Below are 18,793 nucleotides of genomic sequence, written 5' to 3'. Positions count from 1 at the left end.
GCCGCCCTGCCATCAGGAGCGCGCCGCCGGGACCCGCGGACTCGATCGCCGCGGGCATACCCGCGATCGTCTCAGGGGACGGCTGAATGGAGGAAATGCCGTGTAAACAGCATTTCTCCATTCTGCCTAGCAACTAGTGACGCTGATCTCTGCTCCATGTGATTGGAGCAGAGATCAGTGTTCACTAAATGAAAGCCCAACCCCCCCACAGTTAGTAACACACCCCTAGGAACACTTAACCCCTACACTGCCACCCACTGGTTAACCCCTTCACTGCCAGTGTCATTTACACAGGAATCACTGCATTTATATAGCAGTGATTACTGTATAAATGACAATGGTCCCAAAAATGTGTCAAAAATGTCCGATGGGTCCCCCACAATGTCGCAGTCACAATAAAAATCGCTGATCGCCGCCATTACTAGTAAAAAAAAAAAAAAAAAAAATTATTAATAAAAATGCTATAAAACTATCCCTATTTTGTAAACGCTATAACTTTTGCGCAAACCAATCAATAATCTTATTGTGATTTTTTTTACCAAAAATATGTAGAAGAATACGTATCGGCCTAAACTGAGGGAAAAAAATGTTTTTTTATATATTTTTGGGGGATATTTATTATAACAAAAAGTAAAAAATAATGCGTTTTTTTCAAAATTGTCGCTCTATTTTTGTTTATAGCGCAAAAAAATAAAAACCGCAGGGGTGATCAAATACCACCAAAAGAAAGCTCACGTCGCACGACCGCGCAATTGTCAGTTAAAGCGACGCAGTGCCGAATCGCAAAAAGTGGTCTGGTCTTTGACCAGCAAAATGGTCCGGTCTGAAAGTGGTTAAACAATCAGATTTTGTTGTCGGAAAATTTTAGATCCTGCTCTCAAACTTTGTGTGTTGGAAATTCCGACGGAAAAAGTCAGATGGAGCCCACACACGATTGGATTTTCCGACAACAAAATCCAATCGCACATTTTCCGTCGGAAAGTCCGACCATTTGTATAGGGCATTAGACTATAATGATAATCTGCAATCAGCTCTATGGTCCGCCAGCTGCAATCGCAGGTTTCCTGATGGGACAGGAAAACCTGGGTTTTAAGAATACATCACCCGGCGGCAAGTGGTTAAGGGGAGGGGCATTCTTTCTACTAACCACCAGTGTAAGGGCATTGTACCCACTGACCACTAATGAATTGGTTTTAGCAGGGGTTCCCAGTGTCAGGTCACCTTGAGGCCAGGTGACAGATGCACCGCAAGGTTGTGGACCCTACGGCTGACTGCTGCGGACGGGAGTCAAGGTGATAAGAAAGGCGGGGCCGCCAAAACACCAAGATGGATCCCACCGGGTTTAAAGCGTAAGATTCCCTGGGGCACGGAGTCTAAGAGCCAGCAGGTGTTCACCAGAGCCTCTAGTGGTGAGGATGGACTGGGCTGCAACTGGCTCCAGGTCGCGACCCCCAGGGTACCCTAGCTCACACCCACAGTAGGCAACAGGAGGATAGGGATAGTGACGGATAAAGCCAAGGTCGGGGCCACTAGCAGACAGTCAGGGACAAGCCAAAAGGTCAGAATCACAGGCAAACAGGGATAGTCAGGGACACGCCAAAGTCGGTAACAGAACAACAGAAGCGCACACGGCAGGTAACAGGAAGCCAAACACACAAAGGTTGATCAGCAGGGTTGGTAGTTGCTAGGGTGGAGCCATGCCAGAGGATGGATTACAAAAGCAGTCAGGTGAGGGTCGGCTGGTCTCTAGAGACGAACACATGGAGACAGGTAAGCAGACAAACTCTATTGCATAACCATGACACCCAGAGACCTGAAAACTATTTCAAGGGTTGCTCAGAGGTAATAAATGTCAAAGGCTGATTTAGGACATCACAGTGAAAGGTCCTGGTGATATTTCTTCAGAAGTTTTAGGCAAGATGAAAATCCTATCTGGCATATTTGATAAATCAAGAAAGTGCAGTGAAATCACAGGCTATGTATAGGGTGGGGTTGATTTGATAAAGGAAAAAAGACTGTTCACTTTGCAAGGGAATTTTCTCCAGAGTATAGTAATTCAGGTGACTTCTATCAGCCAACCATGTCCAAGCAAAAATGCCATTTTTATTTTCCTTGCTTGTGATTGTGTATTCTCTGCAAAGTCAAACACACGGTTTCCAAGCTCTAGGAAAAATTCTATTGCAAAGTGTAACAGCCTATTTGCTTTACCTTTAGTATATCAACCCCAATATGTATTATTTATTTTGATATCTTATGTTTTCAGATGCTTTTATGCTCATTCTTCCCAGGAAAACCGCAAAAACAGCCGTGTCTACAGAATTTTCTCATAAGAGCATTTATTGCACAAAAGCAATTGCATTTCTAGGCACAGCTGCAAGCAGACAATCAAACTGTCACTGTTTACCATACGATAAGAACAAAATAAAACACACTGACTCATTTCTTGAAACTTACTTTCTGTGCATTTTAAACAACCCCTATTATACAGCCGACGTGCTGGATTTTGAGCTAGTATTAATCTACTTTGCAATTTAGTACTATTTCAGTGCACTGAGGATAATGGTTCATCTTTGAAGCCATCCTTAAAAAATAGAGTGTGAAAATGTGTTATAGGCATGCATTAAAATAACCTCACAGTAATATCATTTATAAGTGAAAATATTTTTGTTCAAGGTGAATTGCTTGGGGCAGAGCAGAGAGGCACACGCTTCAAAAAAATAACCCTTTAAATTGTGTTTAAAATGTATACAGTGACATCTTTCACGCAGCAATGAGTTTTCTCTGCTTCAGTTCTTATAACACCTTAGAACAGTCCCTGCAAAAGATCGTAAGTATTGGGTTATTCAGAAATTTAAGCATTAAGGCGTAACTAAACCATTCTAAACCTTTACAATAAAGGAAGCTGCCATCTTAGCTTATGTTTGATGTGCAGTTGCCATGGAGCTGCACATGTGATCCATTATCATACCAGCCAATTGATGGCTTGACAGTTCAGTTGAGAGCACAAGCAACTGTGACAGTTATCATTCATGGCATGCCTTAAATGTAACTGTTTTGGGAAACCGCTAAATCACTAGGTTTAGTAATACTTTAACTATTCTTAAAGGTAAAATTAACAGTGTATTTTCCATTTTCTAAATTTACCCTAACGTAATACTTGATGTGACTTGTACATTTTATTTGCTTACAGATCCAGATGTATGTTAATGTAATAAATATAGAGCTTTGTGCGTTTTCCACTATCGGAAGTAGTCTTCACTTTGCAATCACTATGCCTCCCTTCTTTGCGATATCAACCCTTTAATGGAAGCTTATTTTTTTTTTTCAATTCCTTTTCAACTTACAGACCTGCATTATAATAAGAAGCAGTAAAGCACAACTATAGTGTAGCACTAATGAAAAATAAATAAATTCTGGCAAAAAAATAAAAATAAAAAAATGTTGCGCTGTCATCAAATAAGTACTTATTCAAGCTCTTAAATGCATTACACCAAACCATTAATAATAATGTGCATATAGTCCCTCAGGCCAGTAAATAAAGCAAAAATTCATCCAATTGGTGTAATCCACATTCTTAAAATCTGTGCTAGCATGCAAGGAAAATACAGTGCAAAAATCCTGAACAATTATAAAAAAGGAATAAAAGTCCCAAATACAGTCAATTATTAAAAAATAGTGTTCAACATGTGCACATCCTATTGTGCTAGTGCTGTAGGTGATCACCCAATTGTGCTACACTCCAAGATGAATAAATTAGCCTCTTATCAGAAAGTATGACCTTATTAGGGTCTGACCTCACTTTAGTGAGCACACCCCTTATTGTAGGTATGGAAAGTATCTCCCAGCAGAAAGGCCCATAAGGTGATTAACCACTTTCAGACCGGACCATTTTGCTGCCTTAAGACCAGACCACTTTTTGCGATTCGGCACTGCGTCGCTTTAACTGACAATTGCGCGGTCATGCTACGTGGCTCCCAAACAAAATTCACGTCCTTTTTTTCCCATAAATAGAGCTTTCTTTTGGTGGTATTTGATCACCCCTGCAGATTTTATTGTTTGCGCTATAAACAAAATAAGCGACAATTTTGAAAAAAAGCATTATTTTTAACTTTTTACTATAATAAATATCCCCCAAAAATGTATTAAATAAAAAAAAAAATTCTCAGTTTAGGCCGATACGCAGTGGTAATTTCAAATGGATGTACCTGTATGCCAATTTGCTTGCCTGTGCCATTCTGCCGACTTACATCGCCGTGCGCCGGTCGGGAAGTGGTTAATCACTTGAATATACTCTCCAGATCACTTTGCTAAAAATCTATCCTGCAAAATCATATGGAGCATGATGTATATAAAGAGAGGGAAGAAAACGTCATTGTGCAATGTACATGCGTATTAATAATCTATTAAAAAAGGAATCTACTTAAAAAAATGTTTAAGGGGCAGGCATTCAGTACAGATTAGCATCCATTGCCCTGACGGGTGTTCTGATGTCTACTTCTTCCACCTGATGTACGTTTTGTCATAAGAGACGTAGTCACTGGGGCAATGGGTGTAGCACTACAAAACAGAAAGCAGAGCATGTGTATGCAATGAGCAAAGTAAAGTGTCTATTTCTTCACTGCTAACCTGCAACTGAGAGTTCAGCAATTCAGCATAGACCGATTGTCTATCAATTATTAAAGACGGGTTGTAATCACTTATTGAAACCTAGCTCTGAAAAGTTTGTAGATATCGGTCTGTGACACCAGGATTTCTATATTCCGGTTGCTTCTCTATGTGAATGTTTGCTTTGAGAGGCTACTCCCAGATCTGAGGAAGGCCTTCAATAAAGCACTTACACGTACTAGAACATCTGTTATATCCCCCTCCACACACAAACTGTACCAACACAGATCAGATCATCCCCAAATGTTCAGCACTTCAGGGCCAGCTTTGAGATATTCTCTCCAAGCATTGGCACCTTTTACCAGATCACCATATCTTAAACAAACATCACTGTAGCACTCCTGAACTAGTTTTCCATAGAGCCAATACCCTTAAAGATCGCTTAATCAGCAGCCACTATCGATCTGACACAAATTGTCCCTTGAGGGTCACTTTTCAATGTGAGCACTGCCCTCGGTGCCCTTGGATTCTCATGGGTACAACCTTCATACTCACCAATTGGCAACTTTTCACCCCTCACACCTCAGCCCATTGTGGCACTACTGGAGTCGTGTATTTAATGCTTTGCGACTGCAGGGCGTTTTTATGTAGGGAAGACTATCAGGGAACTAAGGCAGAGAATTGGGGACCATTTACATCACTCAGTAAATGGGGAAACGTACCACCATTAGCTGACACATAGGCCTTTACCATAGATGTAACACTAGCTGTTAAATTTTTGGCCCTGGAGGTGGTACCCCCGGATACCAGAGGGGGTGATCGTGACAAGGTGCTCTTGCAGCGGGAGACCCTCTGGATTGAGAGACTTAACACCACTATTCCACACAGCCTGAACACAGTCAACTCCTTCAGACCATTCTTGTAATTTTTGTCCCCTAGAGTTCCCCCTTAGGTTCCCGTAGGTCTTACTTCAACTTTGAATTTGTAGTCACATTCCTGTATATTTACACTGTCATGACAACTGGCTAATCACCCCAGTCACATCCTCACATCCCCTCACCTGTAGTTTTCTCCAAGTACATAGTTCACCCATTTTATCTGCCTTATTCTATTCAGATTCCAGCCCATTGTTCTGTTAGTCCCCCATAGTTGCCGTGGGAGACCCCCCTTTTTGGTGACACTTGTGCCCCGTGCCTGCCGGGATGTGGGTAAGCAGCCTCACTTTTGCCTCTGTATATATAAATATATTGTTTAACTGATATATTGTATTAAATATGGTTACCTTTTATGTCTTTGGTCAATTATATTGTCATTGATCATTTGTTAATCAAATTACAGATATCCTCCTGATGAAGCGGCATTAGTCCGCAAAAGTATTTGAGATGTTATCCGTGATCAACTATCCCTCTGTGATCTTCCCCGTTTGGGAATTATTATCTTGGTGATACACATGGATTGTTACCAATGCTTTTAACTTGTAACTGATTTATGTTATGTGTTATTAATTTTGTATTAATAAACTTTTGTATCATTTTATACACCTGCCTATATACTTGAACTTACCCCTATTGTACTGTACCGAGATAGTCCAATTGCCCTACCCCTTTGGGGAGGCCTGGTTAGGGACCAGGCTCCCGATCCCTGTTTCCCATGAGGCATGGTAAAACTCTGACATTCACAGACATGACTAGGCATGATAGGAATTGTAGTTCCTGAACAACTGGAGGGTAGACTTGTGCACAACGGAAAATTTTGTTTAGTTTCGGTTTGTTGTCATCCGTAAAATACATCCTTTCGTTCTGTTATATTCGTTATGTTACGTTAATACGTTTTCGGATAATCCGTTATTATTCGCAGAGTGTCGAATTCATTCGTTTTTATTTGTTGAAATTTGCCATTTATGTATGTATAGACATTCGTGATAATGATTCGTAGTTTGGAAAGTCGTTTGTTTATTGAATCTTTTAACACACACAATGACAACATCTCTTCTCCTCCGCTCAAATACAATACAACACCCTTCTAACTCAGTTCTCAGGAATGCACTTTGCCAGTAATCCATCCTCCGGCACAAAATTAATTAGATGATTGGACTATAAGATTTACTTTGAGCTGACCGTTTGTTTCATTCGATCTTTAACCACTTCCCGACCAGCGCACGACGATGTACGTCGACAGAATGGCACGGGCAGGCATATTGGCGTACAGGTACGTCCAATATTCAATTCCGCCCTGCCATCGGGAGTGCACCGCCGGCGGCACGCTCCCGCGCTAGTCGGGACCCCCGTGAGTCCGGTCGCGGGACCCGCGGACTCGATCGCCGCGGGCATCCCCGCGATCGTCTCACGGTGCGGCCGAATGGAGCAAATGCCGAGTAAACAGCATTTCTCCATTCTGCCTAGCAACTAGTGACGCTGATCTCTGCTCCATGTGATTGGAGCAGAGATCAGTGTTCACTAAATGAAAGCCCAACCCCCCCACAGTTAGTAACACACCCCTAGGAACACTTAACCCCTACACTGCCACCCCCTGGTTAACCCCTTCACTGCCAGTGTCATTTACACAGGAATCACTGCATTTATATAGCAGTGATTACTGTATAAATGACAATGGTCCCAAAAATGTGTCAAAAATGTCCGATGGGTCCCCCACAATGTCGCAGTCACAATAAAAATCGCCGATCGCCGCCATTACTAGTAAAAAAAAAAATAATAAAAAATTATTAATAAAAATGCTATAAAACTATCCCTATTTTGTAAACGCTATAACTTTTGCGCAAACCAATCAATAATCGCTTATTGCGATTTTTTTTACCAAAAATAAGTAGAAGAATACGTATCGGCCTAAACTGAGGGAAAAAAATGTTTTTTTATATATTTTTGGGGGATATTTATTATAACAAAAAGTAAAAAATAATGCGTTTTTTTCTAAATTGTCGCTCTATTTTTGTTTATAGCGCAAAAAATAAAAACCGCAGGGGTGATCAAATACCACCAAAAGAAAGCTCTATTTGTGGGAAAAAAAGGACGTCAATTTTTTTTGGGAGCCACGTCGCACGACCGCGCAATTGTCAGTTAAAGCGACGCAGTGCCGAATCACAAAAAGTGGTCTGGTCTTTGACCAGCAAATTGGTCCGGTCTGAAAGTGGTTAAAGAATTACCGAATCATGTCAAATTCATTCGAATTCATTTGTTATATTTCTTTTGTATTCGTTGTTATTCGTTATTTTTTTATTCAGATGCATCCGAATGTCCAAAAGATGCAAAATTCGGCCGAATTTCGATTAGTTACCAAACGAATTGCACAAGCGTACTGGAGGGCCATAGTTTGGGGACCACTGATATTGTAGCTCTGACTATATGTTTAGTGTCATTGTCTTGCTGGAAAACGAACCTCAGTCTCAAGTCTTTTGCAGACTCTAACAGGTTTTCTTCTAAGATTGCCCTGTATTTGGCTCCTTCCATCTTCCCATCAACTCTGACCAGCTTCCCTGTCCCTGCTGAAGAAAAGCATCCCCAACATGATGCTGCCACCACAATGTTTCACAGTGAGGATGGTGTGTTTTAAGGTGATGTGCAGTGTTAGTTTTCCACCACACATGGCATTTTGCTTTTAGGCCAGAAAGTTAAATTTTGGTCTCATCTGACCAGAGCACCTTCTTCCATATGTTTGCTGTGTCCCCTACCTGGCTTCTCGCAAACTACAAATGGGACTTCTTGTGGTTTTCTTTCAACAATGGCTTGTTGCCACTCTTCCATAAAGGCTAGATTTGTGGAGTACATGAATAATAGTTGTCTTGTGCACAGATTCTCCCACCTGAGCTGAGGATCTCTGCAGCTTCTCCAGAGTTACCATGGGCCTCTTAGCGGCTTCTGTGATTAATGCTCTCCTTGCCAACTCTGTCAGTTTAGATGGATGGCCATGTTTGCAGTTGTGCCATACTCTTTCCATTTTCAGATGATGGATTGAACAATATTCTGTAAGATGTTTAAAGCTTGGGTTCTTTTTTTATAACCTAACTCTACTGTAAACTTCCATCAGCCATAAGGAAACAGGACTGTAGGTGATACATAGAGTTGGACACTGGTTCTAATGCCAACAAATAGCTTTAACCATAAAGAGCCCATAATTATAAAATACTGTGCTTACATCAACAGAAGGCAGCCTCTCTTTTAAATAACAATGCCATGGGGGAGAAGACGGATGTCCAAAATATTAAATATATTATCCCCCAATTCCAGTGACGTCCCTTTAAAACAATGGAAAAGCTAATGTCATAATGAGACTCCATACCAAAGATGGAGTATCTAATAAGAAACCAAATAACTGCAAACCAGTCTCCCCTCCTTTCAGACCACAATCTAGCACACTCTGATGATGGATGTAAGTGGTCTGCATTATAGCTCACCTTTTATACCTCTCAAAATGGTGGCAGCCTGCCCAAGAAGCCTAGGCTACATTGCAGAGGTGTGGCACGTTGCATCATCAGCAAGCATGGACGCATGCACACCAGCACCAATGCACCACCGGTTGAGAGTTTAGAAAGTATTCATTTTACCAAAAGAGTAGTTGATGCTTGGAATAGACTTCTAGTAGAGGTAGTGAGTCATTCAGCAGTAAGTGTATTCAAACATGTTTGGGATAAACAGAGATCTATACACAGACAAAAAAAGTTAACACTAAAATACCAAAAAAATAGTATACATTAAAAGCAAATTGCACAGGCTTGATTGATTAATTGGTATTTTTTCTGCTGTCACTCTTGTATGTTTCTATGTATTAAAGTTGAGTTTTATTTCAAATCGTGCCAGACTTACAGATGTGTATTATTTTACGTCAGTAGTATGATAGCCATTTTCAACCAGGCCCTTTAAGAGGTTTTGCAGATACTGGGCTAAGTAGAGTTTATAATGTTTGTGCATGATGCTATGAATGATATGTTATTGGGTATCATTCAACTTGAAGAGGACTGGCCCTAGATAGTGGAATGGCAAGTCTGGCAGAGACAGTACAAGGAGAAGTTAAGTATTCCAGCAAAAGTTGCTATTTTATTTTACCAGGAGCAAAGCAATATTTAAAAAAAATTTGCCTGAACTTGGGCTTCATTCTGAGTACTCCTGATTCCACAACCAGTCAGAATCTCAAAGGGTCAGATTTAAAACCTGAGTAGGGGCGGTGAAAATCCTCTTCGTACCGCCATCATAAATCCTAACCTACCTCACCTAAAAGTGAAAATAGGCTTAAGAAGAAGTTTCAGTTTAGTGAGGGAGATGGAAAGCATATACAAAATCATTTGTTTGATGTGACCCAATGATTTAGATTATGTTACTGTGTTTTCAATCCTTATAATTGTTGTGGACATTTCTGCTCTTCTGCCCACAGCTTGGTGTAACAGCACAGCTGCTAACAAACCGAGGTGTTATCCACCAGTTCATGGGGAAGTTGTCAAATGCCATGAGAGATTATCAATCAGCAATTGCAGCCAATCCAAAATACTCTCTGGCTTACTTCAATGCAGCTAATCTGTATCTTCACAACCGTCAGTTCTCACAGGTAAAGTCTCCAAATTAAGTTGTTAAAATACTTTGATGAGATCTTAATTCTTAACCAAACTTGTTTATTTTGAGAAGTTTGCAATTCACTTAATGCTGCGTACACCCGATCGGACTTTCCGGCAGACTTGGTCTGGCGGACCAGAATCCGTCAGACAATTCAATCGTGTGTGGGCTCCGGTGAACTTTTTTTCCCCAAAAGTCAGACGGACCTAGAAATATAACATGTTTCAAACCTATCCGACGGACTCAAGTCTGACGGACTAAAAATCGGGAAAACCGTTTGTCTGTGTGCTAGTCCGACAGACCAAATACGACGCAAAGGCAGCTATTGGCTACTAGCTATTGAACTTCCTTGTTTAGTCCCGTTTACGTCATCACGTTCAAAATGGACTTAGTCCAGTTGTGTGTAGCCAAGTCCGTTTCGTTCAGAAAGTCTATCGGACTTCCGCCAAAAGTTTATCGGGAAGACCGTTGGACCTAGTCCGTTGAAAAGTCCGGTCGTGTGTAAGTGGCATAATGCAACATTACTGAAAACATTCCCTGAAGAAGTTAGTGAATGTACATAAGGGAAAAGTTTTTAATGGTTAGATGCCTGAATCACCCAACATGCACCATACATTTTTGTGACAAATCATTTCTCTGTCTTATTTAGCATATTTCCAAGCATCTGGATTTGCTTTTGCATTATGTATGAGTACAGTTGGTTTCCTTCAGAGCACAGGTATCAAAGTATCTCTGCTCTGTAGAACTACTAAACAAAAAAGAGGGGACACCAGCCTAACTATTACCATAACACACCGTTTATTGATGCATGAAAACAATGTTATACTCACAAACAACACAAATAGGCAAGCATATCTAAGCCAACAAGAGCCAACTGTCTCCAGATCAACAACACATGTCCTATAATGCAAAAAGACACCTTTTGCATCCAATATGGCTTATGTGTTTCAAGGGACAACCCTCTTCTTCAGAGTGTATATTATTGATTTTTGTTCATCAGTAAATGGTGTGCTATGATAATGCACAAGGCGTTATTTTGTAGTGATACATATGAAGGGATATCCATAGTCACAGGAGGGCTGCAAGGCTTGGGGGTGCTGAAACCATAAACTACAAGAGTGGAGAGCCTGTTAGATTCTCAGCACCACATTTGAGCGCAGGATATTGTGTGCATAAAGTTGTTACTTACGCTCTGTCCCAGGAGCCCAAGCTGTCCTATGCAAGGGAGCTTAATAGAAGGCCCAGTATAGGCACTTCTCCATCAAGTCTTACAGTGCAACATGGGTACTTCTCCGTTGGTTGCCAAGGCAATTGCATTGCATTGTGGGATGTGCTATCTCCTGCAAATTGGGAACTGTTTCTAAGGAGTTGGAGGCTCCCAATTGATGCACATTAAAAAATATTACTGTGCTATGCATGCACTGAGCTTTGCCTGTTTTACCTAGACACAGTTTTGCATTTAATGAGCAGTTCTTCTACTTTTCCCATATCTGCAAAGCAGTCAGTGTAACAATGATTGCCTGTTAATATTTACAACTGGCAAATTCATTGAATTTAATTGATTTCATAGGAACTCTTAACATGCATAGCACAAAATCTTAATTAGAATTAGTCACACAAAAAAGGTCTGCAATTCTCTGTCAGTAGTCCTTCACAAATATATTAAAAAAATATGTGAAATCTTCCATAATCCTCCAATACTTCTCTTCCTGCCACTCCGATCACCCAGTGCTATATAAGTGCCCACCTTCCAGAGTGGACCTCAATATGCATCAAGGTCACATGTCCCCTTAACTGAGGGGATGTCTCAACAATTCCACTTCTGTCTTCTCCTCATTCTGCCACAACTATACTCTAACAGATACAAGTACATGCAAACACAAAATAAAAAATAGTTCTCTCTGTATAGAAGTAATTGATGTAAGATCATCAAAAAATGCACTCACATTACAGTGATGTATACATGCAAATATAAAATCCTCTATGCTTATCACACATCATTCATACTGTATATGTAACTCCTCAGTGTAAACTGGCTGCTCACCGCCTCAAATGGACCTCAATGTATATATCAAGGTCATAAGAACATATATTACGCATTCTAAAACGATATCTTCTTCACACCTCTTTAATAATCTGCTTCTGCAGTACGGCAATCACAGACCACATGTAAACACAGAAATGGTACAAATAGTGTACTTAGCTTAAAACCACACTTTATATAAACCAGCACATCAGACAAAGAACACCCTGATTCACATTACGCCCCCTGGGGTGGAGCCACGCTTCAAGTGTTTGTAAGATGCACACGATCCTGGTGTTCTTTGTCTGATATGCTGTGATTATGGTCCCTAGTGACATGATTCTTGCAAAGCGCATATCATCGCATTTGGACTGCTTTTTTAATGTGAATGGATTACCATAGGTTTTAATAAAGTGTGGTTATAATCAGAGTACACTATTGGTATTGCTTTATCCTGCAAGGAGTAGAGGCCAGACCTGGAAGTAGATGTCACAGGCTCTACCACACATCCATGAGGACGCTGCCTGTGGACACACGCAGGCGAGTGCCTTGCTCTGCTCTTCCCAGCCTTCAGGAGGAATTGTTCTGCACCATAAACCTGAACACTGGCCACAGCAAATCTAGTTAACATCTGCCAGAGGCTGGTTTTTATATAGATTACTATACTAACAATATACTGTATATATTATAAATGATAAAACATGTTTGTATAGTACCGGTAATCATTTGTAACATACATTTTGTTAATTCATTAATAAATCCTGTTTTTGATGGTTCTCGACAGTGACAGAGGGCTGCGCCACATTTGGCTTTTGGCAGTACTGGTGTCCATTCACCGGCTATCTGTTGACCCCTCGATTTTGACTATGTGGGAGGTTGATTGGTGGCTGGCTAATTAGATTTATTTGTCTTAATTGTTAATTCAATTTCATTTGTCTATGCATTTATCTTGTGAACTGATAATTTAATGGGTATGGATATATAAATGTCATTGTCAATATTTACTCATCCTATGGATCACAATATATAATGGATATTTACTATACAAATGATAAATGTTTAGTGCTTAACTTGGGGGCCAAACCAATACTTTTAGAGAATGTAACTTTTAATGTGGCTTATGAATCTTAGGCACTTTGTTTATATATGTTTTGAATTGTATGCTAAAGTTAATTACCAAGTGCTAGAAGATTTGTAATTAAGCACACGGGTGGGTCGCTTGCAAGCTGTTTGTTTATTGTAATCTCATTAAAAATTGTTACTCCGGAAGAGGAAGCATTGATTGTTCAGAAATGCGTTGAGTTAGGCCCCTTTCACACTTACGTCCCGTTCAGGCCCGCCTGTCAGTTTTTCAGGCGGACCTGAACGGGTGCTCCATAGAGCTCTATGGAGCGTCGGATGTCAGCGGTGACATGTCCGCTGACATCCGACCCGCTCCGATCCGAAAAAGTGTGACGGAGGAAAAAGCTATTTTTCCATCCGTCTGCGGATCGGATCGGGTGACGATGGGCACTGCGGTCCGTCGTCATCCGATCTCCCATAGGGGAGAGCGGCGCTGTGACAGGTCCGTCCCTGCGCAGTGTGCAGAGACAGAACTGTCATCTCCCTGCTCAGCGGGGATCGGCGGAGTGATCCCCGCTGAGCAAACAGATATCCACGGGGCGGATCAGAACTGATCCGCCCCGTGTGAAAGGACCCTTAAGAAAATTCTATTACATGGGAGTTTTAGTTGTCATGATGGTTGTGGATTTTTCCCTTGGCTCATTCAGTCTAGAATCATCTTACCAAGCTCTATGGCTGTGACGTTTCATTCACACAGCCATTTATTCACATGATCTTTTTCATACATTCCCATAGACGCACTCCTAAACCTTGTGGACAGATAAGAAGAGTTGAAGCTGTTATAGCTGCAAAGGATGGGCCAACTCAATACTGATCCCTACGGATTAAAACTGGGGTGGCATTAAAGTTCATGTGCATGTAAAGGCAGGCGTCACTACTTTTGGCACTATAGTTTATCTTTGACGTTTGAACTTTATTATTGTTTTTTACACAGCCATTGAGGACTATGTTTGAACCAATAGACAACATTGCGCTTACCGTATATTGGATACACGACACACAGTGGGGGTCATTTACTATAGTGCCGATAAATGATGCGGCAGCCCCAGAAAATGGTGCCAAATTAAGGCCACTTAAGACTTCAACTCTCAGAAACTGGGCACTAATGCAGCGCTATTGCCGGAGAACATGCCTGTCAGATCACATATGCGGGCATAGTGGAAGTCAATGGGGCTTGAACCTGCAAAATCCAAAGTTCTCACTGAAGATTTATGTGCAAGCTCTTTCCATAAAAAGTGTATGGGGACCTGGGTCCCAACCCAGGGGACATGCATCAATGTCCAGGGGACGTGTCTCAAAAAGCGCTCGCTCGTCCCCCCCTTTCCTGACCTGCCAGGTTGCGTGCTCGTGTAAGGTTCCCCTTAAAGTCCATAACAGATCCGAAGGGCCTGGTATGCACTGGGGGGGGGGGGGGGGGACGGGACCCTACACCATTTTTTTCCTTGATTTTTGAATAGCTGGATTTTTGGAATTCCACACCATAATATTATTGAATAATTACAGTTGAAGGTAGCAGGGCATACCACTACGCCATTGGAGCTGAGCACAATCATACATAAAAAATACTATTACTAATGTTTGAGTCTTTTCATTCTATACAATAATGTTTTGCATTTGAGGCATTAATATTATGGTACCAACCGTGCTCATGTGCCATTGGCTATTGGGTAGGGATGAGCCGAACTTCCCCGGTTCGGTTGGCACCAGAATTTGCGAACAGGCCAAAATATTTGTGCGAACACGTTAAAGTCTATGGGACACGAACATGGAAAATCAAAAGTGCTCATTTTAAAGGCTTATATACAAGTTATTGCCAAAGTGTATGGGGACCCGTGTCCTGCCCCAGCGGGCATGTATTAATGCAAAAAAAAACTTTTAAAAACTGAAGTTTTTTCAGGAGCAGTGATTTTATTACATACAAACAATAAAAATGAAATATTCCTTTAAATATTGTGCCTGGAGGGTGTCCTTAGTATACCTGTAAAGTAGCGCATCTTCCCCATGTTAGAACAGTACCGCAGCAAAATGACTTTTCTAAAAAAGAAAGTCTTTTAAAACTGCTCGCAGCTGTAACATATTGTCGGATCCTGGCAATATAGATAAAAATCCAGTCCATTACCAGGCCCTTCAGGTCTGGTATGGATATTAAGGGGAACCCTGCGCCAAAATTTGAAATAAAAAGGGTGTGGGTGTTTCCCCCAAAATCCATACCAGACCCTTATCTGAATAACCCAACCTGCAGGCCACAGGAAAAGGGGGGGGGTATGAGAGAGTACCCCACCTCCTGAACCGTACAGGCCACATGCCCTCAACATGAGGAGGGTGCTTTGGGGTCCCCCCAAAACACCTTGTCCCCATGATAATGGGGATAAGGGCCCCCGTTGACGTCACACGGAAAGACCGCCCCTTTTTTCCAGAAAAAAGTAAGACGCCAGATAGCGGGTGACAACACAACACAACTGAAGATGGAGGCAGGAGAGACAGCACCAGGAGAAGATGCCAACGGGAGACACTGCTCTGGGGAAAAGACCACTCAGCTATTTTACAATAAAGGAATTGTCAAAAACTAGCTATATTGTTTGTCACATTTCACAGCTTTTTTTTGATGAATGGGTAGGGGTACAATGTACCTGATACCCATTTACATAGGGGGGCCAGGATCTGGGGGCCTCCTTCCAGATTCCGATAAGCCCCCCACAACCACTGGGCAAGAGTTGTGGGAGTGAGGCCCTTGTTGCCATCAACATGGGGACAAGGTGTTTTGGGGGACCCCAAAGCACCCTCTCCATGTTGAGGGCATGTGGCCTGGTACGGTTCAGGAGGGAGGGTGCTCTCTTGTCCCCCCCCTCTTTTCCTGCAGCCTGCCAGGTTGCGTGTTTGGATAAAGGCCTGGTATAGACCTGGGGGGGACCCCACGGGTTTTTTTTACTAAATTTTGGCATGGGGGGGTCCCTTCTGAATCCATGCAGTTTTTTTTAGCATTTTATTTTTACTTTCAGTGGGGAAGCCACTGACAGCTGATGACTCATTGGTTGTTAGACACGGCAGCTGGCTTCCCGGCCTCCTGGTTAGAAACCAGCTTTATACAATGTATAATTGCATTTCTGGTGCGGTTCCATTGAAATCCATTATCCGCAAATCGCGTGAAAAAAGTCCCCAACCATTTCCAAAAACGCACTGGCCGCAAAACGCCCTAAGGCCCCTTTCACATTTGCTCGACTTGTCCTGCGACTCCTGCATCCATAGGCTTCAATATTACACTGGCATTCAAATCACACCCAATTTGCAACAAAAAGCGATGCAAAATCATGTGACTTTAAGGTCGCACAAGTGTGAAAGGGACCTTTATGGACCTGTAGGGATGAATTTGACCCACTTGCAGGATGCACAAATAAGAATAGTGCCTAATTCAAAGGTATTATCCATGAATCTCAGTCACACAGCGGCGACCTGAAGGTCACACTATTTTGCTGCCACTTTGCTGCTGCAACTTGGCCCCAACTTCTGGGAATGTGTAATAGTTCACTCTATGTACCTCAAGTCACATGAAAGTCACACCAAAGTATTACAGTGACTACTTTGAAGTTGTTGCAACTTTATATTTGCATAGTCCTTACGGATTTACATCAGAACAAATGCAGGAAGTGATGTGTGCACATGGGCCAGAAGCAGATGTGTGGTGATGCCAAACAAATCAATAAACCCCACCCACACCAAATCTAACTACAACATCCACCCCCACATCGGGTAAGCACAAGTACATATCTTACACTTACCCAGCAAATGAGCAGCACCTCCTCTTTGCTAAAGAGGGACCTCACCATGTCCACCTAGATGGAGATCCTGACCAGCACAGGAACTTCCGGGTGATTACGATGACTCATTTCCGGGTCAGAAGGTGAAACCACGATCTTTTGATCGCAACCACGATAAGAATTTTTTTATTTTTGTTTATTTGCAGATATGCAAATCTGTATATCTACATATAATGATATTTGAAGGTAAACTTAAGGAAGTTTGATAAGAAATAGTGTCCCCGGGATAGCAGCAGGTGAATTACAAAGACAAAGGCCCAGTTTGAGCCCTGGTTCACACTGACAGCGGGAGGAAATCATGCAAGTTCAGCTGAACTCGCACAATTTCATTCCCGCATGTCAGTCCTGACTGCGGGGGGAATTAAAGAGACATCTGTGCCGGTTTCTGCACTGATGTCAATAAAAATCGCACCCGAAGTCGCCAAAAAGTAGTACAGAAACTAAGTTTGGAAATTGCGGCACCGCACCAATCAGAGCGGTGCAATTGCCGCCAATTTGACATGTCAAATCGCATATCAAATCGCACCATTGTGAACCAGGGCTGACACATACAACACTGCCTATCCACCAGCTGAATTCATTACCTGCAATTCTCAACAGCTGTTATATATAACGATTCCACCTTTATCATTTACTTGCAGGTGTGCTGAAGAGATTCGTTTTTGGGTGCACAAATACATATAGAAATTATAAGATATAAAAGAAAGATACTGCACTTGCCCAAAACCACTACCCCCAAAACTAATTAACAAAAAGAAGGAAGAGAAAAAAAATACAAAAACCACAACAAACAAGCTAAATAATGTACTTTTATTTTGCCAGCAGAAACAAAATTATGTACATTCATTTACTAGCCGAAAAAAATAAATTATTCAGGATATATGGTGATACATTTAGCAAAACAGTTAGCAATTGGGTTTTAAGGGCCCTGCTCACAGGAGTGGACACAGCTTTACTTTCAGTGTATAACGGGTAACATTTGATACAACCCACCCACCAGCCCACATTATTATCTGCAAGACTTTAGAAACATACTTAACAGTCATTCTTACAAAGCATTCCAACATAATATTAAAGAAGGCACATATTGAAAATATAACACCCACCACCAGCCCACAATCCACACACATACATAGGTGACCATGTTCTGCCAAAACCTGAATTTCTGTGTACATGATTAAGCAATGAGATCGAAGAGTAAAAGGTCAGGAGATTCTCCCAAACCATGTTTGTATGGTCAGACAGGAACAGTACACACAACATTGACAGCATGGCCACATAAACAAACTTTTGATGGAAAAAATGCACAAGAATTTTAGCAAACAGCCCTAGTTGGGCTGTGCATTTGTAAGGTCAGGCACTGATGGTGGATGAGAAGTCCTGGCTTACAGTCTCCACTCTAATTCATCCCCAAGGTGTTCTGTTGAGGTCAGGACTCTGTGCAGGCCAGTCAAGTTCCTCTACCCCAAACTCACTCATCCATATCTTTATTGACCTTGCTTTGTACACTGGTCCAAATCAATTGGTGAAAGGGGGATTATAATGCGTTTGTCAATATGCACAATATCATTCCCTCTCCCCCCCCCCCCCCCCACAAATCACAGTAAAAAAACATCTAAGGTCAAACAAACCCCCCCCCCCCCCCCACTGCAGCCCTTTATATAAGATAG

General features: G+C 41.8%; 1 protein-coding gene across 1 annotated transcript in view; it reads left to right on the top strand.

The window, feature by feature from the left end:
* Positions 1 to 18,793, top strand: part of TTC6 (tetratricopeptide repeat domain 6) — a 308,030-nt gene that overhangs the window by 272,255 nt on the left and 16,982 nt on the right. The window contains exon 30 of the mRNA XM_077464674.1: positions 9,988 to 10,158. Within this exon, the coding sequence (XP_077320800.1) occupies positions 9,988 to 10,158 (171 nt within the window). The remainder of the gene's footprint in view (positions 1 to 9,987; positions 10,159 to 18,793) is intronic.

This window comes from Lithobates pipiens, unplaced genomic scaffold, assembly GCF_037356315.1.
Source record: "Lithobates pipiens isolate NorthernLeopardFrog02 unplaced genomic scaffold, aLitPip1_a1.2 Scaffold_30, whole genome shotgun sequence".
NCBI lineage: Eukaryota > Metazoa > Chordata > Amphibia > Anura > Ranidae > Lithobates > Lithobates pipiens.
The sequence above is the reverse complement of the archived record's forward strand: the minus strand, read 5'-3'. Positions and strand labels throughout refer to the sequence as shown.